The sequence below is a fragment of the Strongylocentrotus purpuratus genome, unplaced genomic scaffold (assembly GCF_000002235.5).
Source record: "Strongylocentrotus purpuratus isolate Spur 01 unplaced genomic scaffold, Spur_5.0 spur5_scaffold_13, whole genome shotgun sequence".
Lineage (NCBI taxonomy): Eukaryota > Metazoa > Echinodermata > Echinoidea > Camarodonta > Strongylocentrotidae > Strongylocentrotus > Strongylocentrotus purpuratus.
Window position 1 is genome coordinate 35,204,512 of NW_022145598.1, and position 27,476 is coordinate 35,231,987.

Here is a 27,476-nt window from a genome sequence, read left to right on the forward strand (position 1 = left end):
TCGGGGGTGCGTCTCGCTGAATTTTGGCTTACCACATAATGTAGATATTTTCCTAACATAATATTATACTTCCTGTCAATGTTTGTCTCAATACCAGTCAGGAACTAGCAAAGTAGTAGCTGATGCATAATAGACTTCGGCGGAAAATACGACATGGCCGATCGACGAGCGTTTCGCATCGAGATCAACCGGGGGATACCACGTTATATATAACTCTGCGTCGATTCGCGGTCCAACCAGTCTGCGCGCTATACGTGAACACGCACGGAAGATAGACGGAGATTAAGGATATTCATGAATTACTCTCGTGTGCGTAACCCCCGGTCGTAGAGGCTTTGCATTGCCCCACATACTTATTATTGTGTACGATATTCATGCGCTACATACTTATAGAAGTGAACGGAAAGTACAAAGTTGGACACAGATACGCACACAAGTACAATCAAGTACAATATAGAATACCAGCTCTAGGGACAGAAGAGGGGATTTAAGTGTCTATATAGGCTATTTTTGGCCAGGCTTTGATATCATTTTAACAAAGAAGACACATTATTTGTATGAAATGTATGTTTGTGTAAATACAAACTTCTTTTTTTTTGGGGGGGGGGGGCAATGTGATTTAAAATTGAAAATATGATTGTTCCCATCCCTGCTAATAATTTCATGGTTGTGAAAGTTCTGAAATGTGTTTTTATATTTGTAAACCATAAGTTCATGAGAAGAGCCTTAAACAGGAATTTCTTTTGGTAATTCCCAGACATTTGAGGATGGTAATATTTTATTTCATAGTTCTTTTGTCAATTGTGTTACTCCAGTTCATGTGTATTCCTGGAAATAAAATATTACAAAATTCTTTCCCTTATTCTTTTTTCTGTTTGATTTTGTTTTAAAATGACCCGCGGAATATATATTTCTGAAAATTTATTTTCGGGGTTTGTTTGACCCTCGGATAGAAATATTAGTGTGCGGTGGGCTGAAGGGCTCAAATATAACTTGAAGAATTCTAATTTTCATCTTCAACATCATTATCACAATCGTCATCGCCATCACAATCATTATCATCATCACCATAGCCATCATCGCCGTCACCACCTACATCATCATCACCACCATAAGCATTGCAATCACAACCATCATCGTCATCATCATGATCATCATCTCCATCATCATAATCACCGTCATCATCATCGCCATTATCATAACCATGATCATTATCGCCATAATAATCAACGTCATCATTGCCATCACGTATCACGATCATCACCACCACCGACATCACCATTAATTGCCATCATCACCACCAACCGTTAACGACCAGCATTGCCATCATAATCACCCTCATCATCACCACCATCAGCATTGCCATCAAGATCATCTTCGCCATCATCACTATAATCATCGTCATCATGATCGCCATTACCACTGACGTCATCACCGTTGCCATCATCATTATCATCATCACCATAGCCATCATGATCAATCACCTTCACCACTGACATCATCACCATCATCTCCACCGTCTCCATCACCACCATCACAATCATCATCACCAACGTATCAAAATATGTCAATGCTTGACTATTTATATTATGTTTACCCTGTGTAGGTACTATTTCTGGATGAAATACAAATCTGCGAAAAATATCTTTAAAAAAAAAATTGTTTTTCTTTTGTGGGGGGCTATTATTTAACAGGTCTGTGTAATTTACATTCTTTAATCAAAATTCATGCTAACTAACCCAGAAGAAAACCAGCTCTGGTTTCTTCTGAATAGCCTAGTAAACAGACAACGGTTAAACAAAAAATGTATTATTTAACACTACTTCTAATAATAAATGCGATAGGACTAGGAATAAAATTTGCATTTTCTAATATTTATATTTTATTTATGAACTGACTTTGACATTTATATTGGGACCATCACAGGCATAAAATGTGTCGCTGAGAATAAAAGTATTATTAGAGTTCAATATTGTTAAATTGTATAAAGGTGACAGTTCTTCTTTCTTCTTCCTCGGTAAATGCTACTTCATACAACGAAGATTGATGTCTGTCAATGTCCCGCAAGCTTCGATGGTTGAGTGCGTCTGTCAGAAAAACAACAACAAATGATTGTTGTTCAGTCAGTTTTCTATTAATATAATAAATGCTTTGTTCGTGTGAAGCTCTGGAATCCCACCTTGGAACTTTGGGAGTATCAGAGATTTTTGTTTTATTGAAAGGATTAAGCTGAACAAAATCCTTTTCGTCCTTCTCCCAAACTCCCCGTTCAAGATTGTGTGTTGCAAAGTGAAGCATAACTGCTGATGAGTCTTCAAATTAATAACCATTAAAACGAACAAAGGCCTGGAGTCCACTCAGTCCAGCAAATGTTGATCCAGGAATGCAATGGAGACTGATGTGTGATGTCTGTCAAAGTCCGGCAAGCTTCGATGGTCAAGTGCGTCTGTCAGAAAAACAACAAATGATAAGAAGAATAAAATGGCTTAGTTCAATGTATGGGGATTTGAAAAGAACTTATCAAAGTAGCTAGCCATTTATGGTAGCCAAAACTGGCTTGCTTTCAAATTTATTTTTTAAATGAAAACAAGTTACAGGTGTCAGATTCATGAAGTTTTCCCTTCATTTTTCAAGATGTGCACAAGTTCTAAAATGTAAGTGTTTAACTTTTGCTTTTTGTTTTAATTCTGCTCTGTTCATAATCATAATATATACTACTCGCACAAGGAATTGTTGCTTATTTCTGTGGCTGGCTGTAAGGTTTGAGTTGACCAGAAGGCAGAACCAAAGTTTGAGAATACCAAAATAATAAAATTAATTATCCTGTAATTTGTCATTCTAATATCCAGCTCAGCTCAGCTAAGGATTCCAGTTCTTTACAATTCGACCAGTTATCAAACCCCTTCATTACTTGTCTTAACATGTTTAAACCCTTGTAAATATACATTTCAAACATATCATTTGTTCTAGATTTCTAATAAATAGCAATGACTAATGAGCAGTCAGTGTCAGCAGTCGATTTATTTACATTGCTGTCGATTTGCGACAACAAAAACTAAAAAGCTGACACAAATATATACACTTGGGACTACTGTATGCGCCACACAATGGAACAGCGACACACAAGAAACCCCGCCATTCCTGAGGCTGACTAAAAGGCCGTAGCCATAGCAATTTCCCGCGGTTTCGAATCATTTTCCGTCTACTTCCGGTAGATTTCAAAAATATAGCCCAATAATTTGGGCAAAATGTCTATGAAGTACATTATTATTTTTAAATATAGATTCTGAAAGACATTATTTGTGTTTAATGTTTTTCAAATAAGTTCATCCCTAACTGTAGTGTACTGAGCTGAACAGTACATAAACTTGTGCTGTTGTGCATTTAGGGATTAGCTTCTTTGAAGAACACTGAACACAAATATTGTTGATTCTTGTGTCATGTTCATAGTGATTAGTGAATGTGATATTATGTGAAATGGAATCATTTAAACTGGAGGTGAAATAATTAATAATGCATGCAAATAAAATAAACACTCGTCGCCAAAAATAGATGACTAATTGACTTAAAGCTTGTCTTCCAAAGATCAGACATACATCCAAACCAAATATTTTCATCATCTTTGTCATCATTAACACGATCCTTATTTATTACTAATAATATCATTAATGTTTCAGGTTATTATTACATCTACAGTATTCCACAGAAGTAAGTACACCCTCACAAATAATTTGCGCTTTAGTCTGGAAAACATCTACAATGTATCTCAGGAAAGCTAGTATTTTGTCATCTGTCATCTGTTTTGTCATATTTACCACAGCGCTACTAAGGTCAACCTATAATTTAGACGAGTGTAAATGATCATTTCTGGCGCATTGTTTGTATTGACTAGCAGCAACATGCATATGCACATGGCACGGCCGCACGCATAGACCTACGACGCTGTAGATCTACGCCTGAGCGGCCCGGGCACGCAGGCATCGCGTACGATACGGTTACTGAATGAAGCCAAGATCTACGGTTGTGGATGTACTTTTTAATTGTTTACTTCATCATATTTTTGTAAGAACATTACCTTTTGACGCTCAGACTCTTCCCGACGTCGTGTTGTTGATTTCCTCTTGGATGGTGGTTGAGGACGGTGGAAGAAGATGGTAGGAAAGATGGCATCGGGTTTTAGTAGTAGTTTCATTCGGGCCTCGTACTTCATCACCTTCGCCCGAATTCCTGAAAACAATCAGCCTCGAAGTGGTCCTCGCAAACGACTCTATTTTTGCTAAATTGATATGTCCGTATATTAAACTTGTTCGTCCCAATATTATTCAACCACTGAGAACATCTCTCCCTGTCTTTCAATGGGTTTGGGATGCTAAAGAAACTGTTTTTACTCCCATACCCTGGCCGATTGGAACACCCTTACGCCTGGCACAGCGGCATCTTGACTAGTCAGAATGTAAGACATGCGCTTAGTTGTGAGGACCATACGTCACATCACGTGATCAACAATCTGACATCGGTGCGGCAAATTTAAATGTTTTGCTAGAAATAACCGAAATAGAAATCGCTCTTAAAAATCAACCGATTGAAGTACAGCAGTGATATTTGGCAGTTTTAACCTTTGATTTATTTACAACATGCTATGATTTTTGAAAATTCGAGTGGACTTGTCCTTTAAAGCAATGTATCTTGTTTGAAAGTGTTGTTAATATGCTAAGAAAATTATTACAGTAATATTGCAATTGTTATCAGGCAAGGTATTACATTCTTACATGCAGATATTTGCATGAGAATACATATCTTTTGGGATAACTCATCTAGAAGTAATCTAGCTACATTTTTACGTACACTGTGTATACACGTTCATACATGTACATTGAAAGTATTCTTGTGAGGTATCTGCATACATTGATTCAAAGACCAGTATTTATTGAGAAGATTTATCAACATCTTTGTATTCATTTTACTCCTAGTACTCCTACTACTCTTTCATGATTAAACTGTGATGTACTGTGTTTCTACCATTGCTCATAAAATATATGCAAATGTACGGTACCAGTAGTCTGTTACCTTAAACCAACTGGCCTACTTCCTTGACTGTGCATGTATATAGGAGGTGAGGAGCTAAGTTTGCTGAGTGCCAAAGTTTCCCGTTCATTCCGCAATGCAAGCATCTTGACCGTTATACCTGCTGAGGATGATCACCTCATGAAAAGCCACAGGTTCGGTTTCATTCTCTTTGTTGACATTCACATTAGCATTTCAGAAACAGACCCTTCTTTCCCTCTGTAATTTTGATACTGTTTAAAAAGAAACGTAATTACTCTTCTTTTAGATACCAAATGATTTGTTGTTGTTGGTCAATTGATGTCTGTGGTTTCACTATGGCAGTCGAAGGATATAAAGTCCATAACTGCTCTCAGAAAAATTTATACTTTTTTGGACCTCTTTAGACATGCCATCTTTTTTCTTCATCTTTTTTGTTACATTAGTTGGAGGATTTGTGGTATTAATTGTTTGCAAATTTGGTATAAAACCCTAACCTCTCCTCATTTTGACCATTATTCATTCAAGCAACACAAGTGCCTTTGCTTAATTATTAAAGTAAAGACTACAGAATTTAATGTTTTTGATGGAGAAAGAGAGAGAGAGAGGGAGAGAGAGAGAGAGAGAGATCGACAGAGAGACAAAGACATGCAGAGACAGAGACTGAGACAGAAGTGAGTAAGTGAGTGAGTGAGTTAGTTAGTGAGTGATAGTGAGTGAGTGACTGACTGATGAAGTGAGTGAGTGAGTGAGTGACTGACTGACTGATGAAGTGAGTTAGTGAGTGAGTGAGTGAGTGAGTGACTGATGAAGTGAGTTAGTGAGTGAGTGAGTGAGTGACTGACTGACTGATGAAGTGAGTTAGTGAGTGAGTGAGTGACTGAGTGACTGATGAAGTGAGTTAGTGAGTGAGTGAGTGAGTGACTGACTGACTGATGAAGTGAGTTAGTGAGTGAGTGAGTGACTGACTGACTGATGAAGTGAGTTAGTGAGTGAGTGAGTGAGTGAGTGACTGACTGATGAAGTGAGTGAGTGAGTGAGTGACTGACTGACTGATGAAGTGAGTTAGTGAGTGAGTGAGTGAGTGAGTGACTGATGAAGTGAGTTAGTGAGTGAGTGAGTGAGTGAGTGACTGACTGATGAAGTGAGTTAGTGAGTTAGTGAATGAGTGACTGAGTGAGTGAGTGAGTGACTGAGTGACTGACTGACTGATGAAGTGAGTTAGTGAGTGAGTGAGTGAGTGACTGACTGACTGATGAAGTGAGTTAGTGAGTGAGTGAGTGAGTGAGTGACTGATGAAGTGAGTTAGTGAGTGAGTGACTGACTGACTGACTGATGAAGTGAGTTAGTGAGTGAGTGAGTGAGTGAGTGACTGACTGATGAAGTGAGTGAGTGAGTGAGTGACTGACTGACTGATGAAGTGAGTTAGTGAGTGAGTGAGTGAGTGAGTGACTGATGAAGTGAGTTAGTGAGTGAGTGAGTGAGTGAGTGACTGACTGATGAAGTGAGTTAGTGAGTGAGTGAGTTAGTGAATGAGTGACTGAGTGAGTGAGTGAGTGAGTGAGTGACTGACTGACTGATGAAGTGAGTTAGTGAGTGAGTGAGTGAGTGAGTGACTGATGAAGTGAGTTAGTGAGTGAGTGAGTGACTGACTGACTGACTGATGAAGTGAGTTAGTGAGTGAGTGAGTGAGTGAGTGACTGATGAAGTGAGTTAGTGAGTGAGTGAGTGACTGACTGACTGACTGATGAAGTGAGTTAGTGAGTGAGTGAGTTAGTGAATGAGTGACTGAGTGAGTGAGTGAGTGAGTGAGTGACTGACTGACTGATGAAGTGAGTTAGTGAGTGAGTGACTGAGTGAGTGAGTGAGTGAGTGAGAGGGGGATAGCGAGTGAGTGCTTGTTTTTTATTTCTATTTTTTTTATACTTATTTGAACAGAAAGCTTCAAGAGTCCCTTCAGCTGACAAACAACATAATTACACAGACTGAGCTCACAGACAGGATTGTATTTAATCTCTACCAACAGATGGAGTACTTCAGATTCCAAGTAAGAGCGTCAAATATTCCATAATCCCTATTTCATTATTGAAGCTCAGTCTGTACTCCCAGTTCTTGCATTGAAATTAATTTGAGTCACTTTAAAATCAAAGAATTGTTCATATTGTAAAACATGTAATATATACAAACTTGTATCAAGATATTTTTTTTATTCTTGGATGAAATAATGCAAATTTATATATTTTTTTATTCATTCATGGTATAAAACAAAATATGATTAGCAGCCAATGGCTGCATTGTCACATTTTTCAAGCAAGTTTTAAAAATACATAAAATTCAACACTAAAAATGTAAGAATAAACAAAAGACATGCCTTACGGGACACAACGCAAGCAGTTCTGCCTTTCCACATCAAAACAGCATAACTGACATTTTAGTGTTTCTGAGATATAGGAAGAAACATGCAATTCATTTTACTATTAAAAGTGTTTTAATGTTTTTTATCCAGTGTTGACTTATCAAAATAGGTAATTAAAGTGTTTTTTCAACCTTAAATTTTAGTTTCAAATGTGTAACTTGATGTTATGCTTCACCCACACTAAATAAGTCAATTTTCCAAAAAATAAAAATAATAATAATCTTTTAGTCCACTCCAAATTTTATTAAACCGAAAATGGAAATTCTTTTTGCCCAAGTGATCGTGAGCCCGGCAGCAACTGAGCAGCGCCAGATCGACGTTGCTCTATCCCCTTATTGTTGAACGCCAAACAAGGTAGCAGCAACTCCCGTCTTTTAACGTATGATGCGGCCGGGGTTCGAACCCACGACCTCCCGGTTGTGAGGCGGATGCTCTACTCACTGAGCCAACAGTTATGCTGTTTTGTCATGGAAGGGAGAATTTCCCAGAGAGAATTTCCAACATTGTTGAGTTCATAGACTTCTAGATAAATTTTTGTGGAAATGTAAGATTTGGTTTCATACTACGTAAATAGATAACCGAGACATTATTATTATTTTTTTTTTAACTCACTCACTCACTCAATCTCGCTCTCTCTCTGCCTCTGCCTCTGTCTGTCTGTATATCTTCCTCTCTAGGTTCTTGGCCTAGCAACATTCCAGAAGCTCTTCACGTACGGGCGTTCCTTCCCATCATACCTTGGTCACATGCTCGCCCTCTCTCAAACGACATTCATTGAAGTGCCTCATCCCGTTACCTTAGCCTCTCTTCAAGTCTTACTGCATTCCACTGGCAAGGGCACATCTACAGTACCTCTATACAAGGTGACTTTGGAATAAGCGGTTATTTTCGCGGTGGTTTTATTTTTTGCAAATTTCGCGAATTGCATTTTATCGTGAATTTATGAACACACGAAAATATTGCCACCTCATCATTCCGGAGCGCGAAAATATCAGCATAATTGAACCTCTTGAATCTTGATTTGCCTAGCTAGCTAATTGCCTTAACGATGTTCTTAATTCTGTCGCTTCCCACCCCACGCGTACATTGCCCAGAATGCTCAACGCACTCACGTAATCCTTGTACTGAACAAACGTGTGTGTACTTACATGGGCCGAGTCTGTGTGTGTATGTGTGTGTGTGTTGGCGTGGCAAAAGTTTGTGTATACGTCATGCCCATTCATTAATTATGCTGTGTGCTATTCGCTAAAGTAACGACTCTAAAAAATGTCGCTTAGCCTGTCATTCACGAAAATATATGTACAAGAAAATGTCTGCTTATACTGTACTGTATCTTGGGTTCTAGAATTTAGGATGTTAACCTGTTGGCTACTGTATTCTCTCATTCTAATAGACTTAATACAGGAGCAACCCAGTTCAAGTAGGCAATGGGTTAGTTGAATGAATATAAGTTTAAGAATGTAGTGTAGATAGTACCTCTATCTTCAGTGAAAGTGCGTTGCACTGTGTAGATAGTAGTACTATCTACACAGTGTAACAAACTTTTTGCTTTTGGGGCGAACTATCTTTCATCACGTGATTTACTTTTGACCAATCGTAGAGCAAGATTCTTAGTATGTGGAATATAAAATAATGTAATATAGTAATGTAGTAATAATATTAATAATGATAATAATAATAGTAATGATATTGATAGTAAAATAAAAACAAAATAATAATAATATGTCTTTTTTATCCATTTACTTGGTTTGTTACAAAGCAAGGGGCTGTTGAAACTCAATTGTGAATAAGCATTTTCTTGTCTTTTCTCCATGTTTGTTTGTTGTGTACAGGGCTTCTTGAGTGCATCTTTAGAAGAAGCTGGTATCTTAGACTACAGCATTACAGTACTCAACAAAGTCTACCTCCAAAACCATGCTAGACTAGTCAGAGTCGACATACATGCTTTTTATAGACAGGTAACAATTTTTTCTTATTTTTTTCTTTACAGAAGATAGGTTTTCCCACCCCAAGAAAGGGTTACATTGTTTGCAACATTTATTTAATTCTGACAATTCGTCCTTGTTTTCACGAAGTGACGGTAGTGAGGAAAATCGTAACGCAAAGTGAATGCAATTTTTTTTCACTACCGTCACTTCATGAAAACAGCGACTAATTGTTTAACCAAAACGCTCCCTTTTGCTACGTTGATTATGTTGAGGATGAAGATGTTGATAATGATTATATTGATTATGGCGATGATAAGACATGTTGATGATGACAGTGATGATGACGACAGGTGATGGCAATTATGGTGATGATGATTTTGTCACTAGTCCATATCTTTATACATGTGCGTATGTCACAGAAGTGTCTGCTCTGTCATGTACGTAGGAGCTTGTAAAAACCATTTGTCCTATCGGTGCAAAGCAATGCACCTGGGGGGAGGGTTCATAAAGCTGTGCGTAAAGTTACAAATGCCTTTACAAATGATTTGAATATGAAGAGCCAAATGGGATGCCTAAAGTCTTTCCTGACATTTTAACAAAGTGTGACTGTATTTCTTATATTTTCAATTAAATTGTAGCCAAAAATACACTTTGCATTAAAATGTTTTGTTAATAATGATGAGGTTAATCTACATCTGCATATTTCAACTTTAGCTTATGCAATTGAAATGATTTGAGAATCTCATTAAGCTCTTCATATTCAAGTCGTTCGTAAATTAGTCATGCGTAACTTTACGCACAGCTTTATGAAACACCCCCCTGAAACCACGCCCACCAAACAACCTCTTCATCTCATTCTCTGTCCATCAGGTGACGATGGATTGCAGTGGATTTACCGCATGGTTCAAACAAGATGCCTCTAAACCAATCAGCTTAGCTCCTCTCAGTTCAGCTGCTGCAGGGGATTTCCCCATTCAGAAAGTGGGCAGGGCCATCAGACTCCAGTCACTGTTATCTCTTGGACTCCACCCTAATGAAAGGTAATAGTGTTAACTATGCTAAGAATTTCATGGACAGAAAGAGTTTGTAATAATGAGGTATTTGCCATGGCAGGAACAAGACGAAAGCTTCTGAATAATATAAGAGGTCGACAGCTGAGCTTCTTGGGCCATGTTATATGAAGAATGGTTTGGAAAATCTTGCACTGACTGGAAGAATCGAGTGGAGGAGGAGTAGGGATAGAAGGAGGATTCTGTTGATCAGCAGCTTAATGAGTGGGATTTCTGAATGTGGAATTGATCTCGGGGAGAATGAATTACTTCATAGAATATGGGATAGAGAGTTGTGGCACTCCATGGTCCAACGTCTCAGGATATGGCACATAGAGATGAAGTATTAACTTGCTCAGAGTAGGTGTACTCAAGATATTATGATGGGTAGGGATAAAGGGTGTGTTTGGGGGGGATGTTCTCATCGAGGATACACTGTCTAGGATTTACATTTAACTGCTGGACAGAATGTGAGTTTGGTGTCTGTACTATGATCCTTGGGAGTGTTGAATTGAATTGAATTGAATTGAATTGAATTGAATTGAATTGAATTGAATTGAATTTATTCACCACTTTCATAAAAACATATAAAGGCAAAGAATACAATAAAATATTTCTTGCAAATTGACATACATAAACAAATAAAATGGAAAATACACTTAAGGAAATTACGAAGTGGTTCGATCATCAAAAAAGTTACAGAAACTTATAGGTAGATGATCCTAAAAATGTTGATTCTTTTTTAGGATACTATACTATTATAGCTACTGTAATACTCATCACATCATCCCAAGAAACATGAGATGGATTTCAAACTGAGTTTACATATATTTATATTTCCATTCCATGAGCATATTACTAAGATCTTAACCCATTACCAACCGGAACCAGGTGGTCCATGTACATGTATTAAAGGTACTATGTCCCACTTGCAGGTCAAAAAAATGAAAAGGTTAAATTCCAACAGCATGTGAAAGACAATAATATACAGAACTTCCCTCAAAACGAAAGGGTTTGACAATTTTTTTTGTGGGAAAATAATGACTATTAGTCATCAAATCAACATAAGTGATTGCAATCACCTAAGTAATAGTCTGATTTTCAGACCCTTGTATTGAATGGTTGTACTTTTTGTGCTGCACAAAGATTCAATCATTCAAATTTGGCCATTACAAGTAGTGGGTTATTGATGTAGGCAAATGCTCATGTACCTGTTACAGCTCATTTTATGTACATGTTATTACCAAAGAAAAAATATGTCAGTCAGTCACTTAACAGTGTCTGACAGGGAAGTCTAGAAAGTGAACAGGTTTCCTTTCATAATTGGAATATTAAGACACTGCTAACGTTTAAATTTGACAGATAGGACATACATGGCATATTCATAATTCCTGCAAAGTTCTACAGAATTTGATGTTGGCTGCAAAAGGGACATATAGTACCTTTATAAGTCTATGGGCATTGGAGAATTTGAGAAGTCAGCGAGTTACCTCATTGCCTAGAGCCCACAAAGGAACCTGGCGACCCCGGTATTTCTTGTGCGATTGAGATGATGGAACTCTTTTAAGATTTTAGTTCCCTCCAGAAAACAACATTCATGTTCAAATCACTGTAAAACATGCAGAATTGAATTCCATTGATAGTTAATAAATGATTTATTATGTTATCATTTGATTCTTCTTCTTCCAGAAAACTCTTATTTAGAGAGTACCTGCAGTTGGCTGTTTACAGTAACATGTGTCCCTTAACCATCCTATGGCAGAGAGGTAGACTCCTGTACAGCCCCATCATCGATAGCACCAACCCAGACCAGCATATACCTCGTGCTGATGATAGGAGGGCCCTTGTGGAGACCACGATGGAACAGCTGGATATGAGACCATTCTCTTTCATGGAATATGGGACAGGACAAGGTGACATATAATTTTGGATGACTCTCGTTTAGAGGAAAAGGTCAAGAAAGAAAGAGCGATAAATGAAAGAAAGGGTTCTGTGCAAACAATATACCTGAATTTTTGTGCATGAAGGAATGAAGGAATTTTAGTGTCTTTTAATATTCTCTTTGCCCTTTGTATTAATTTTGTTTATGCAGTTAGTGTTTTATGTTTATGATGATTGATATATAAGGCTTGATACATGTATGTTGTAGTTTTGTACACACTATGGTATATCTACTTACAGGTAATTTGTTCAACAGTTACATGTTGTCAGTTATTTCAGCAGAAATATTTATATTATCTGAAACTTAAAGAAATAGTTGAATAACCAATTATTAGATTAGTCAGTGCCCAATAAGGTACAGTCCAAAAATAACTGATTCCTGAGGTTTATTTGTTGCTCACTACTATCTGATTTATCACATGGTAGAGGTGTTGTGGTCTAGTGGATAAGTCACCCGACTGTAGATCACAAGGTATGGGGTTCAAGTCCCAGCCCAGCATTAATGTTCTTTGGCAAGACATTAATCTACATTTGCCACCCTCCACCCAGGTGTTAGATGGGTACCTAGTAGGATGGGAACTTTAGTTTGCTCAGCATTGTGGGCGTATGTAGAATGGCCCCCGGGCTGGAATGCTCCTCAGGGAGTAAAGAATGTGCATAACATTGTGTGTGGGCAAGCCTGAATCCAATGACCTAGGTGATTTTCAGGCCCTCTCATCAATTCTAACTGGCATCCCTGTATATAATTATGTATATGCTTTGAGACATCATTGATGTATTGAGCGGAGCGCTATATAAATGTGGGATGTTATTATTATGGCGTGCTAGGACACATTTATCTGAGTAGCTATCAATCTTTGCACTCCAGGGGGGTGTTTCACAAAACTTGTCATCAGTGACAAATGACAGTTTTTGTACTGAAATACTTGCTTCTGATAGGTTATCAGCAGATTTGTCAATGATTTTAGTCATTTGTCATTGAAAAACGGCTTTGTGAAACGGGCCCCAGAAGTATATACATGTTCTTACTGAAAAAATTGCCATTCTTTTCTTCACTTCCAGATGGACTGAGCGTATCCTTAGCAACCAAGTATCCCAATAGTACTTTCATCCTGGTAGCGGGGTCACAGAGAGAGGCTGAGAGACGGCAAGATGATTTGGATACGAGGCACATCAGTAATGCTGTCGTTACCAGGATGGGCGTTGAGATGTCCTTTACCAGCAATCTGGTATCAAGTCCGGATTTCATGCGCTATCAGTATATTGGTAAGCCTCTTTAAAAATGATAATAATAGAGTACCGAAGCTGTGACATCATAAAAATCTATTTTTAGAATTTCTCAATTTTTTCTTCATTTTCCAAAAGAGCATAAAAAATAATGTCCGAATGTCGAAAACCAATTGAATATATTGAATATTGGCTGACTTATGACCATATGAATAAAAAGATGTCCTATAGGAACTCAGTGTTTATTGCTCTGGCTCGTAATGTTATGATGACGACACACTTCACCACTCTATAGTAATTCTCCTTTTCTATATATATAATGTATATCCCCTTTTTCTGACTTGTTCCCTTCTCTCCCCACTTTGTTCTATTGTCCTTCTTCCTCTGTCACCCTCTGTCTCCTTTTACGCTAATTGACGCAAATTTGACACGAATTGGCAGACTGAACTAAGCTGCAAATATTCCGATCACCAGCGGTTGTCGTTTTTTGGATGTGACAAAAGAACTCTAAAATCAATATTACAACCATCCTGATGAACTCTCTCTTAATATTGTACCAGTTACAAGAAATTTTTGCTTTGCAAATTGAGGTTTTATACATGTATGTATTTCACCTATTTACCTATTTTCACCTACTACGTGTATATCCAATTGCCCATTTCATGTAAGAACAAAATAACTGCTCTGCTCAGATGAATGTGAACTTTTATAAATGTTGTATGCATGCAGGTATGGATCAGCTGTTTACACTAATGACTATGAACAAGCCGTCTGTACTGAAATTCATGTTTGGTGATATCGTATCGACTGGAGTTACGACCTTCTTCCAGATGCCTTCTGCTCAGGTGTGTTGTGGTTTGTCCCTATTTCTTAAAGATATAGACCGGTAGTGGTAAAATTGCGTTTCAAGTGTTTTAGGTGCAAAATATCCATTCAGTATTGTTTAAATATTGCCTTCAGAGGTCAAGATGGCAAATCTTCAACCTAAATTCACAAAAAAGCAGAAATATATGCCCAAATGTTCATTATTGAAGTGCATTTGCGAGATCTATCCATATAAGCAGCCAAGTTTTGCAGTGGAAATAAGGAATGAATAAATGGATTTTTCCAAATGATTGTTGAGCAAATGTATTCTGAGAAGGAAGCTAGTAATATTTAAATTGCCTCCAGATTTTCCTTGGGCCAAGTTCAAGCTATTAAAGCAAAATCAAACCTTGATAGCAAACTTCTCTAGAAGAAAGGAGAAAAATCAGTGAAGTAGACTAGTGTAAGTTTGAATGAAATTGGACAAAAAATAAGAATTTTGTTAATTTTTGAAATTTGCAATCACTATGGGTATATGGGCTCTTCAAAGTGGCTGAATCGGTAATGTCTCTGTGACAACTTCCCCATTGTTCCAACACACAAAATTACTAAAAATTTCAATTTGTCAAAAATGTATGACTCAGGATGGTCTTTTCCGTTTAGAGGACCTGTAGTAATATGATCTCCATGATATATTTTGAGTGGTGACTGAAGGTGAAGTCACTTGAGAGAAAAACTGAAATTAGTGATATCATATCAAACGGGAGAGTAAACCGTCTCTAAAGTCACATTCCACTGACAAAATTGCCAATTTGAGATTCACATAGCTGTAGCGATCTCATATTTCAAACATTCATAACGTTCTTGTTATTGGTCCTACGAAACTTTCGCCATTATATGTGTCTTATATTTCTGATTTCATATAAAAGAATGAACTTATTATAATGGTTCGATTGTCCTTTAAATGTTTCCTTTTATTCCTATTTGCACAGATGTTCTCCTTGGCAATATCTACCCTCTACCCAGAGATCCTCTGTAATTTCAAGGAAACCGAAAGTATGGTTAGTATATTGTTGCATTACATCCATACTTCTTACTTCATATATGCTGTAATATTGATGACATTTGAGGAATACTGGTACACTTGGGATACATCAGGTTTAAAGGAATCCAGTAACTTTGTCTCAGATTCTGAAAAAACATCCTGGATTTAGCTCATGCTGCAATGATATATATACCTTTAGGTCAGTCAGGAACACCATGACTTTTACAAACCGATCGCCTGTCTGATTATCAAGATATTTATGATTGAAATATATCAATTCATAGTCCTTCCAAGGTGTAATTTGACTTGTTTGACTGGCTGGTTGTTGACCACCCTGGGGACATACTAGATGGTATAAAGGAGAACTATTTTAGAACCTTTTACATTTACATGTAGTTGATATGTTCATGTGAATGTAGCATAGTTAGTAAGATTACATTCATGGTTATGAGTTATATCTTTTGTTTCTCTCTTTCTTACTTTGATTAATACAGGACAGTTTCCAAGCCAGCAGCCATCCTCTACCTTTATTCAAAAATTTTGAGCTCAGGCTTTTGAAAGAGGTAATTAAGTAAAGTTTATATATCATTGGTTGAAATTAATTGAATGTATTTGAATGTAATTGGATGTATTTGAATGTAATTGGATGTATTTGAATGTAATTGGATGTATTTGAATGTAATTGGATGTATTTGAATGTAATTGGATGTATTTGAATGTAATTGGATGTATTTGAATGTAATTGGATGTATTTGAATGTAATTGGATGTATTTGAATGTAATTGGATGTATTTGAATGTAATTGAATGTAATTGAATGTAACTGAATTTGCATGTAACTTTCATGCCAAATGTTATTATACTTCTTCTGTGTACAGCTAGTGTACCACATTTCCATAATGAGCATTATTCTGATTTTGGGGCTTCTTTTGAGAGCAAAGTCAAGTTGCAAATGTTTTCATGCAATAGATTACCCACGTACACGGTGCTACAATAATTCAATTTGGAGGCAACAGTTGCAACCTCCATATTTTATGATAGACAATTGACTTCACTTGGAGTGAGGGGCAATGGCTAGTTGCTAGAGCACCGGGTGGTCTCGTCACCAGGAGGTCCTGGGTTCAAAACCAATTTGATGCGCTAGTTCCCTTTGGTAAGGCATTAATCCTTAATCCTTAATCCTTAAAGCCGTCGGTCCCCTGGTTTCTTACTTACAAGTATATACATGCTTTTTATCAGTCAGGAAAAACAAAGAAATCAACCAACCAACTTGCAGTACATTTGCCTGCGATAAGTATGTGTAGCAAGATTACCTCCAATTGTAGAAGTGTATCAATATGCCTGAGAACTGTAAAAAGGATAATAGTCCTGTTTGTGTAGTACTAGATACTATGTTTCTACGTGCTTTACATTTGTAATTATTATTACCCTTACATTGTAAATGTGCATGTACATAAAGTAAATTTATGAAGCAATAGGCTATCTGTAGTATATCTATAGTATATCTGTAAAGCGCTTAGAGACTTTGGGTGGTATTCTCATAAGTTAAGCCGGGACTAAGTCCAGACTAAACAAGAATTTTAGTTCACACTTCTATGGAATGCTAGGTATCATCTTCCTCCTTCAATATTCATGACAAAGATAATCTACCAAAGACTTTGTTGAAATTCACTTCATACTCATATTAAATTTTTCTTCCCATTACATTGCAGAAATAATTTGTTTTCATTGCAGGAATAAAATAATCTGTACAGGATAAATGAGTTGGCAACAGGCACTCCATAAAAGTGTGGACTGAGTTAAGCCAGGCTTAACTTAGTACGTGTTACCGGATTACCACCCATTGTACTAAGCGCTATTTAAAAGTGGAATATTATTATTATTATTACAACCTTTCTGTGATCTTTAATTTCCATAGAACATTGAATTGCAAGCCGGAAAGGTGAATTTATCAGCTAGTGTGATCCACCCTCAACCCAACCCAGACGGATCTCAGCGGGGATGGAGCATGGTTAGGATGGACGTCAGACAGCTAAATGTCATGGTAAGAGATTGGACATAACCCCCCTCCCCCACTCCCCCACCCCTACTCCCACCCCACTCCCCCACCCCCAATCCTTGACAATTACCTACAGAACAATCACATTAGCCCCAGAAAGCTAAGGAAGTAAGCTACCATTTATACAAGTTAGGCCATTTAATTTCACTTATTCAGTTATTCCCTTTCTCCTCTTTGTTACTGTAAGTTATAAGAGATGATAAAGCAGGCCTTTGTGTTTTAGTCAAAAAAAGGTATTTATTATACAGCAATGCAAAAAACATGTGCCTAGCTATCACAGAGAGAACCTGTTTATTTGTTCGATCTTTGAATTAATTCTCGTTAAGTAATGTATATATTTGAGGTTTTGATATTCAAAGTGGCTCTTGGTTTGTTAATCTGTATTTTCATGATAAATGTTATTTGAGGGTAGATTATCATTTCATTGAGGAACAATACTATATTTTGTGCTTTTAATCTGTATTTTCATGATAAATGTTTGATGTTGTCATTGAAGGTGGATCATCATTTCATGTACGTTTTGGATGGACACAAGCGCAAGTACTCCCTTCATTGTGAATCCAATGCTACGCACTATGAGGTCTATCTTGTCAGAGCTCACGATGGTTTCAAGATTCCTTACCAAGAGGTTAAAGGTGAGTCCCCTTCATTCAAATCCATTCATTATAATCCACTGTACATCACTATGCGTCGTAGTCGAGTGGTTTAAGCACTTGACTTGAAATTCAAAGGTCCTGGTTAGATCCCCGATATGGCACTAATATCCTTTGGCAAGGCATCAATCTTCATTTGCCACACACGACCCAGGTGATGTAAATGGATACCTGGCAGGAATTAATGCCTTGAAACGCCGGCGCGCTGTAATGGCAGCTAGGCTTAAGCCAGGGTAATAATTAATGCGCCTCAGAATAAAATTTCTAGATAGACATCGCTATAGAAATGCCTATTATTATTATTATTATTATTATATTCGGGTCAATGTAACTTTATAATATTGTATAACCTAAACCATTTCCCTGAACATTTTATAGCTTTATTTTGTGACAATCATTTACCCCTTGGTACTGGAGCTTCCAGTACTAAGTTGAGACTAATTGGAGCTTACCTACCAGTGTAACAGACAATTCGATGTTCCACTCCATTATTGAGTATATTTGCTAAATGTTCATATCATGAAACATGTTTTTAAAAAAAAGTTATTAATGTTTTTAATATACAGATAAATATACTCTGTTTGTATCTAAATGTTTGATAATTAGGCACAAATGTACTATGGAACCTGTATTACAGGTATCTCCTTGATAATTATTATTATGAAATGTCTTTGTATCTATATTACAGGTATCTCCTTGATAGCTCTGTTGAGGCTGGGACTCCTCCCACAAATCAAAGAAAACTTCTACAATCAGTTCTTGAGACTACCACTATACAGTGATATGGCTCCATGGAACATATGTAAGTTTTTTTTTTTCATTGCTGATATTTCAAATTTCAAAGTCCAAGCTATATAGCCCCCACATGAATATTAATCATAATAATAATGGTGGCTTCTTTTACATGTATAGCGCACATGTCCGCCACATCGTGATGCTCCTGGCGCTGACCACTTCCTAGATTTCAGTATATCTGAAGACTGTCTCGAGCTGATAGCTATGCCCTATTAGAACTTCAAACCGACGAGACATGTGATAGAAAATTGGTTTTATGTCAAGTTACATGGATGTTCAAAGTTTTGTAATAAAAATACCTTGTACTTGCAAATGAATTTATACTGTGATTTGTGGGATCTGTTTTCATTACTATACCGTAGTAGGACTGTGATTCAGATTGGGTATCTTTGTCTCAGATTCTAAACAAAATCATGGATTTAGCTCATGCTGCAATCATAATTATAAACCTTTAGGTCAGTCAGGAATCCCATGACTTTTACAAACCGATTGCCTGTCTGATTATCAAGATGTTTATGATTGGAAATCGAGATTTCAAAAACTGTTTTCCGAACGATTGTTATAACACTACAGTCTATTTGGGAGCGCAATTTTTGTAGGGCTTCAATATTACACCAAAACACTGATAACACGTAGGGCCATGCAATATAAGACTTAACATTGTTAAATGATGCCTTTGATAGACGTAATGTAATCAATTTTAATGCACAAATATTTGTTAAGTGTCTTGTTACAAATTGTTAAATTCACCTGTTATGTATAATTTTATTTCAATAGTCATTATAGGACAAGCCATAATGCTTGTCCTCCCTAGCAACAATTAATGTATGCAATTTTCATCTCTCCCTCTCTCCCTCTATCTCTCCCTCTCTCCCTCTATCTCTCCCCTCTCCCTCTATTTCTTTCTCTACTCTACACTGTATCTCTGTCTCTCTCTCTCTTTGTCTCTATCTCTGTCTCTTTCTCTCTTTGTCTCTATCTCTGTCTGTCTCTCTCTCTCTCTCTCTCTACTCTTTCTCTCTCTTTCTATCCCTCCCTCTCTCTATCTCTCCCCTCTCTCTCTCTCTCTCTCTCTCTCTCTCTCTCCCTCCCTCCCTCCCTCCCTCCTTCCCTCTCTATCTCTCTCTTATGATATGTAGTATTTGCAGGAGGACAGTTGGAGTACATTGACTATGACACCAAACAGATGACTCTTGATAAAGTAGCTCCTGCAGCCTATCAGGTAATAAGTGAAACAAATGTTATCTAATTCCATGTATGAACGGACCTATCATGATGCAGCTCAGTTTAAAGGACATTTTTCACACTTAAAGGGGAAGTTCACCCTCATATAGAGTACCGAAACTGAGACATCATAAAAATCTATTTTGGAATTTCTCGATCTTGTCTTCATTTTCCGAAAGAGGATAAAAAATCATGTCCAAATGCTCTGGCTCGTAATGTTATGAACCAAAGCAAATAACACTGAGTTCCTACAGGAAACTTATTTATTCAGATGGTCATATCTCAGCCGATAGTAATACATAACATATTCAATTGGTTTTTGACATTTAGACATTATTTTTGATGCTCTTTCGGAAAATGAAGACAAAATTGAGAAATTCTAAAAATAGATTTTTGATGACGTGACACTTCACCACTCTATTGAGTTTGTTTTGGTAGAAGCAGAAATTGAAAGGAACAGGTCTTGAGCATACAACAATCAATCAAACACAAATTGGCAGCTCTATGACGTATTTTGCATGCTCCCCTCCCATTTGCCCTGTACTTAAAAATGTACTTATGTCAGTTTGATCAGTACTGCCAGTTAGTGATTTACCGGTAGTAAGTTTGCGATTGCATGTCGACGTGTATATAATTTCTATCCTGATTTTGTCACTATAGCTGGGACAGGATTTATCAAAGGGTACTATTTTGCATATTATATGATGCACTATTTTTAGGAATGGGTGTAAGAGAAGTGCATCGTATGCGCAAGAACAGTTCCATGTACTTCCAAAGCCCTTCTCTGCTCTATAATCCTCTTACATTATACATTATCACCATGAACTTTCACTGAAGTAAAATAACTAGTAATATACACTCAGGCACTCTTCTTAATCATGAGCACGCAAAGTAGGGATGTGTTCTTTGTGATACCCTCTGTATAATCCAGCTTTTAATAAAGAGTGTCCATTCTAAGTCAAGTCCAAGGGGCGTGCTAAACTGGCCTCCATTGTTCTTTGTTGACAACATGGAGGTTTAAAGGTCACTTAATCCTATAACTTAACAAGTTCTTATAAATGAGCTGCCATTATAGCTCTGTACTATCTTGAGGGTATTATGTGCATAAATTACATTCAAACTCAGATCTTACCAATTGTGGTCAGTGCTTCAAATTTTGCTAAGACCTAATCCCTTGATCTACTTAAGGCTTGAGCTTAGGTTGTGTTTTTCATCATGTATACAGTATGGGAAAGTGATTGACTTTCTTACTGTCAATGCCCAAGCTTCCTCATCCAGGGAGTTACTTAAGCCAGTCTTTTGTGTCTCTCCTAGTAATACTCAAACAATAGGAGTCACATGACACCATGCAGCTTTGTGTTCATTCATTCCTAGCTCTCATGTATTGTTATTCACTTGTACATACATGACCACACACACTATACCTGTACTCTTCAGGGAATCGGGTCAAGAAAAGGAAAACCTGAAATAAACATAATGGGTGGTATTCTCGAAAGCAGACTAAATTTAGTCCATGGTTTAATCCTCCGACTAAGTATGCCAAGTGTCCATATAGATATATTTTTGAATAATTTTATATGTTCCTAAATTACCATGATAACATAATTATTTCTTAGTTATATTGTTGTTTATTATTTATGTTATTAAATTTTATTTTAATTTAGTGACAGATTAAATTATTCAAAAACATATTCATATGGACACTTTGCATTCCATACTTAGTCGATGGATTGAACCATGGACTAAAGGTAGTCCGCTTTCTTGAATACCACTTTAAGAATCGCACCCAATCAAAATGTAGACTGAGAAACCCTCCCTTTGAGTCTTGATATTTAAGACACTATACATGTCTAGAGTGTGTTTTCATTTTCACTGAGACATGGGAGTGGTAATGGGTGATAAACATAGAACCATGTATGTAATATGCTGATATACATCTTCCTTTACACATATATTGATCATAAATATTTTAATGCTTGGTATTAAAGCCCCACTGTACTACGTATAGCTACTTGCGCCCTCTATATAGCAAACAATGCATAATCGATGCCTGTTGGTCCCCCATGATCCCCTTTTTCTTATGTTTTTGTTATGAGAGCTGATTTAATGAGATAACCACCTGTCAGTGACCTTACAGGGAGGTCTAAGACCTCCCCCCCAAAAAAAAAAAAAAAAAATATATATGGTGAGAGCTGCTTCTCCCTCAGTGATATTACCCCCCCCCCCCCTCCCCACCACCTGTCAGGGATCAAGGCAACTACCAGTATAATATCAGTCTAGATATTTTTTTGAAGTAAGAATAATTCACTTCTTCTTCTTCTTCTTCAAGATAATCTGCCTCCTTCAATACTGAAGATTCTTGCAGATGCCGTATACTCGGCATAATTTAAAGAACATTTTTCTTGTAATTCTATTTTGTGATGTATTGTAGATAATGGCCATGCTGCTGAACTACAGAAGGACTGTAGATGACTTTGGACACTGTAATTTTAATGGAAGGTGAGAAGATAATGTTTTTTAGGGGGGAAAATTCCGCCAAAGATATTTCAAATTCTATGTTTAGGTTATCAAGATTAGGCACAATCACAGAATTACATATATCGTCGGCCGGCTGGCAGAAGTGCGTTAGCGCGCAAGCGACTCAAAAACTATTTTTCAAATTACTCGCTTTTAAAGATTTGTTTTATATTTAAACTGCTTTCCGTCCCGAAAATTGGTTTAAAACTTAAAAGACTAATAGAAATGTTTTAGTAGAACACAGCCACATTTTTTGTGTGGAAATAAGTCGGTTTTATAAAAGTTTGAGATGATTTAGTGCTAATGCCCTTCTGCTTAACGTTTCATTTTTGACCTGAAATTCGAGCTAACGCCCTTCTGCCAGCCAGGCGACGATATCTTTCATGGATGAATATTATGGCGATAACCTTCTTTTTTTTTTTCTACTAACCTCTACAGAAGGCGAATGACCAGGTGAATTTGTCATTACTAGTGGATATCTAACAATCTTTAGAAAGATGGTGTCCTGGAAACTTCTAGTAGGCCTATATTTTTCAAGCAGATTCAAAAATGCAATTCAACCATCATCAATTTTCACTCCAAACAATTTTATGAGCACTGTTGAAGTGAAATGTATTCATCATGGCAATGTCATTTCCTTGGTAAAAGCAGATGTATTTTGATGTCGAAGAGTCAAAACATTGTGGTTATGAACAATTTAATGATTCATAATGATTCAAATCCACGCGCATGACAAAAGTCATCATAGTCGGACCGACGATCTGATTGCGCCACACTGCCAACGAGGGGGTGTTTCACCGTACAAAGATCCTAAGTCGAACTTGACTCTAAGTTGGACTTACCGGTATAAATTATGAAGAGCCATTTGTAGCGAAAAATCAAGTATTTTAGACTTTTTATGAATTCCACATCATTGATTTGAATCAACATTTTATGCCTTTTAAAATAACTTATAAGAAATATTTGTAGAGATGCTAACAGCTTTCCATAATTGTTCAGTCCAACTTAGAGATTAGTTCAACTACGGATCTTTGTGAAACACCCCCTCGTTGGCAGTCTGGTCATTATCATTATACAACTTTCTCTCCCTTTCTCATCAGGAACCCATATGGTTTTGACCTAGTTTCTCACTGTGTTGGGAATAGCTACGAAACACCGTGCACGGATGAACGCTTCCCTGTAGCCTGCGCTGACCAGACCTGTCGTGGTAACTACATTGAGTGTCTGAGAGCCCTTAGTGAGATTGAGCAGAAACACAGTGGAGTCAAGGCAGTGGGTAAGTACATGTACCTGTCCAGTCAGTGTGGGGTTGTTCACATGGATAGTTACTTATCTCCTTGTATTAAAGGGATCCGGTAACTTTGTCTCAGATTCTGAAACAAAACCCAGGATTTAGCTCATGCTGCAATGATAGTTATAAACCTTTAGGTCAGTCAGGAACCCTATGACCTTTACAGGCCGATTGCCTGTCTGATTATCAAGATATTTATGATTGGAAATCAAAACCAAATTTTGTGCTTGCCTAACGGTTTTCATAACACTACAGTCTATGGGGAAAACGAGTATGGTAAAACCGGTCACTCAAATATTTTTACTTTTTAAGGCACTTCTTGATCATTTTGAAGCGCAGATTTGTTACGATTTGTTAGGGCTTCAATATTACACCATATCACAGACACTGATAACACATAGGGCCGTGCATCTCAGATTTAACATTGTTAAACAATCCCTTTAAAATGATGCAATGAACTGGTTATGCCATTTTGGGAACCCTCAAATGTACAGGAATGGTAGAAAAAGTTTACATAACTAAGGATGTTGCAGTAATGTTCATGCGCATCTTAGCTTCACAGGCCCAGTTGGTTATAATAATAATGATAATAATAGTGGATATTTTCATAGTGCACATATCCACCACACAGGGTGCTCAAGGCACTCCAATATTACCCCCGCTCTGATAGGCTACCGATAACAGAAGCGGTGAGTGATCGAGCTCTGAAAATCTCAAATAAGAAGCTTTGGTAAATTGAAGAAAAAACCTCTGGTAAAAAAACCCAAACCACTAATACCGGTAGATACCACTGTTTAAACTAATCAAACTTTAAAGATAAACTTGAGCTCTGGTAAAAAAAAGAAAATGAATTCTCACAGAATCAAACAAAACTTACACTGAATGTTCAAGATTACAAATGAATGACATGTGCCAAACAATTTTGGTAGAACATGTATACTGGCTGAGTAATGAGCATAGAAAGATAAGGAAATCAACATAAGTAGGCCCGACACCATTTGTGTAGTCACATATACATCTTTCTGTGTACAGTGCTTGTTACTTAACCAAGATTGGGCCAAATTTATTTTGATTTTGATGACTCCAGAAACCTTGCAGTACACACCAATACTTACATGCTACATGATCAACTTTTCCTGATCCATTCCACACCTTTTCTTTCACAATGCAATCGCATGACCAAAACTCAACTTTATCTTTAAAGTAGATATTCATTGATTTTAAAAACTAACTTTATTTTCATTATTGCAAAGTTGAAACTTTGATTCGACAAGGTTATCAAAATTCAATGCTTGGAAACATTCAAAGTAATGATTATTATAAATTACAAAACGCTTAAATACAGCCCCGGCATACCACCTGAAGAGCTCTCCGAACGCTGCTGAGATGTGTGAGATCACAGTATGGACATGATTTGCACAAGCAGACGATGTCCCATGACATCTCACACATTTTCAGTGCCTGTGTTTTCATCTTCTCTTGAGTTCTTTCTCTTACTTCACTACCCTCAGGCTAAATGTATAATACATTGCCTCACTCTAAACCCCTTGCATGGTTTTATTTTGATGACAAATGCAGCGATACAAAAATAAAGGAATCTGTCGCTTGTAAACAAAATAAGACGCCATTGTATATTCAGCTGCACACACCGCGGTATGTTCGGCATTTCAAGAGGGAACAAATGCCGTCCTTAATATCATTCTGGGGGGTTTTCAATTAGAAAGTCTGGTTTCTTTGATTGTTAATTAACCCCTATCCTGTGTATTTACAAGCAAAAGATTTTAGTTATCAGAATCGGGTCATATCCCCTTTTGAATGGTTTGACATGTCATTACATTTATATACACTAAACTCATTATAATTTGACAAATAATAGCTTTGCAATTATGTTCATTCTTGATGGGATGTCGTCTGCTTGGGCAGTAATGGTCCATATAGTGACGTCATTAAAACATTGTTATTTTCCGGCGAATCTCTCGTATATCCCAGCTGCTATGGAGGTGGTTGTATTTGTATTTTTATAAATCACTGGATATGTAGTTGACCTAAAAGTTGTACGGTGGCCATCTGTTAGCTTACCAGTTTCTAGTGATACATTAGTTGACATATTTGTGATTTTCTTTGAATTTCACCTTTAATATACAACACTAAATCCTAAAAGAGAAGTCCCTGAACACAAAAGCATTTTTTTTTTTTTTTTTTTACTTAGGAGCCAAAATATTGCAGTTTCTACATTTATTCGCAAGATTATCTTCCATTAAGCATTGCAACAGAATTATGAAATCTGTAAAGCACTATACAGCTGTAAATCCAGATTTATTTTCAAATATTTCTTTCCAAAATAGTTTAACTTAGTACCAAATGCAATTTTATTCATTATATATATATATATATATGTATATAATATACCGGTAGATATATTTTGATATAACGATTAAAACAATTGAAACAAAAATCCTTGAGCGTTCACTTCTTCACTATGCAGGTTTAATTGTTATTTCTTCAAATTGTCAAAATAAAATTGAAACTGGTCATATAGTGAAGAAGTGAACTTTGAAGGATAATTATTTCAATTGTTTAACTATTATTAATCGTATATTACTGTGATGGATGACTATCCAAATTGAATTATTTTTTTCTATAATTATGCAATTTAAAATATTGAATTTGGTATGTTTTAAAATTGCATTTGGTTCACACAAGAAGTTATATTATTTGCCAAAAGATGTAATATATTATTTTTTCTTTTTCTTTTCTAGGAGGTTCTGCACAGAGCCATTCATTGAGCAAAGTATTACTAGATCAGAAGACTGCATCTTATCAAGAAAACATTGAGACAGAGGAAAGACTGGAACTATCTTTTAAAGGACAGAGGTAGCATGACGGATGGATTCCTAAGATAAGAGATGATCACCAGTCTGCTATAGGGGAGAGACTGGAATCATCTCTTAATTAGCAGTTGGCGACATGTAGAAGGGATGTTTTTTTTTTAAAGAGATAATTACCGGTCTGCATAGGAGACACAGGAACCATCTTTTTAACCAAACTATGGGTCGCAAGGGCGTGATATTTATTGAATAGATGATCACCAGTCTTAGATGGGGAGAGAATGGAACCATATTTTTGACGACACTACAGGACAGGTAGGATGGTGCTTTTTGTTAGAGATGATCACCAGTCTACCATGGGGAGAGACTGGAACCATATTCTAAATAAACATTAGGGCCTGGGAGGATACTGTCCTATTGGAGTATATGATCACCAGTCTATTGAAGTTGATAGGTTTGTTTGGTACATTGCATGTCAATATATTATACTTAAAGTGAAGAATGGTGTGAGTGTGTCAATTATTTTGAAGTTCATCAGAGAAACTACCAATGGTGCCTTTCAAGTTTGATGATGGAAATACTTGAAATGTCTGATGAAATTTCAAATTATTTCAATTCCTTTCATGTTCATGAGGAATAGAGGAATTAGGAGGATTT

At 36.8% G+C, this 27,476-nt stretch overlaps 1 protein-coding gene and 1 long non-coding RNA gene across 2 annotated transcripts in view; one reads left to right on the forward strand and one right to left on the reverse strand.

The window, feature by feature from the left end:
- LOC100889941 overlaps positions 1-27,236 on the forward strand; it is a 53,720-nt gene extending 26,484 nt beyond the window's left edge. The window contains exons 12-28 of the mRNA XM_030983432.1: positions 5,111-5,219; positions 6,982-7,090; positions 8,137-8,322; positions 9,292-9,417; positions 10,258-10,427; positions 12,126-12,349; positions 13,440-13,643; positions 14,334-14,449; positions 15,401-15,469; positions 15,948-16,016; positions 17,371-17,496; positions 18,008-18,146; positions 18,853-18,966; positions 20,099-20,181; positions 22,615-22,682; positions 23,801-23,976; positions 26,751-27,236. Of these exons, the coding sequence (XP_030839292.1) occupies positions 5,111-5,219; positions 6,982-7,090; positions 8,137-8,322; positions 9,292-9,417; positions 10,258-10,427; positions 12,126-12,349; positions 13,440-13,643; positions 14,334-14,449; positions 15,401-15,469; positions 15,948-16,016; positions 17,371-17,496; positions 18,008-18,146; positions 18,853-18,966; positions 20,099-20,181; positions 22,615-22,682; positions 23,801-23,976; positions 26,751-26,869 (2,207 nt within the window). The 3' untranslated portion in view covers positions 26,870-27,236. The remainder of the gene's footprint in view (positions 1-5,110; positions 5,220-6,981; positions 7,091-8,136; positions 8,323-9,291; positions 9,418-10,257; positions 10,428-12,125; positions 12,350-13,439; positions 13,644-14,333; positions 14,450-15,400; positions 15,470-15,947; positions 16,017-17,370; positions 17,497-18,007; positions 18,147-18,852; positions 18,967-20,098; positions 20,182-22,614; positions 22,683-23,800; positions 23,977-26,750) is intronic.
- Positions 1,859-4,674, reverse strand: LOC115923151. The gene is made up of 2 exons (XR_004063822.1): positions 4,076-4,674; positions 1,859-2,446 (listed from the first exon to the last, which is right to left on the reverse strand). It is a non-coding gene; the product is annotated as an uncharacterized LOC115923151 (long non-coding RNA).
- Positions 27,237-27,476: the final 240 nt, after the last annotated feature.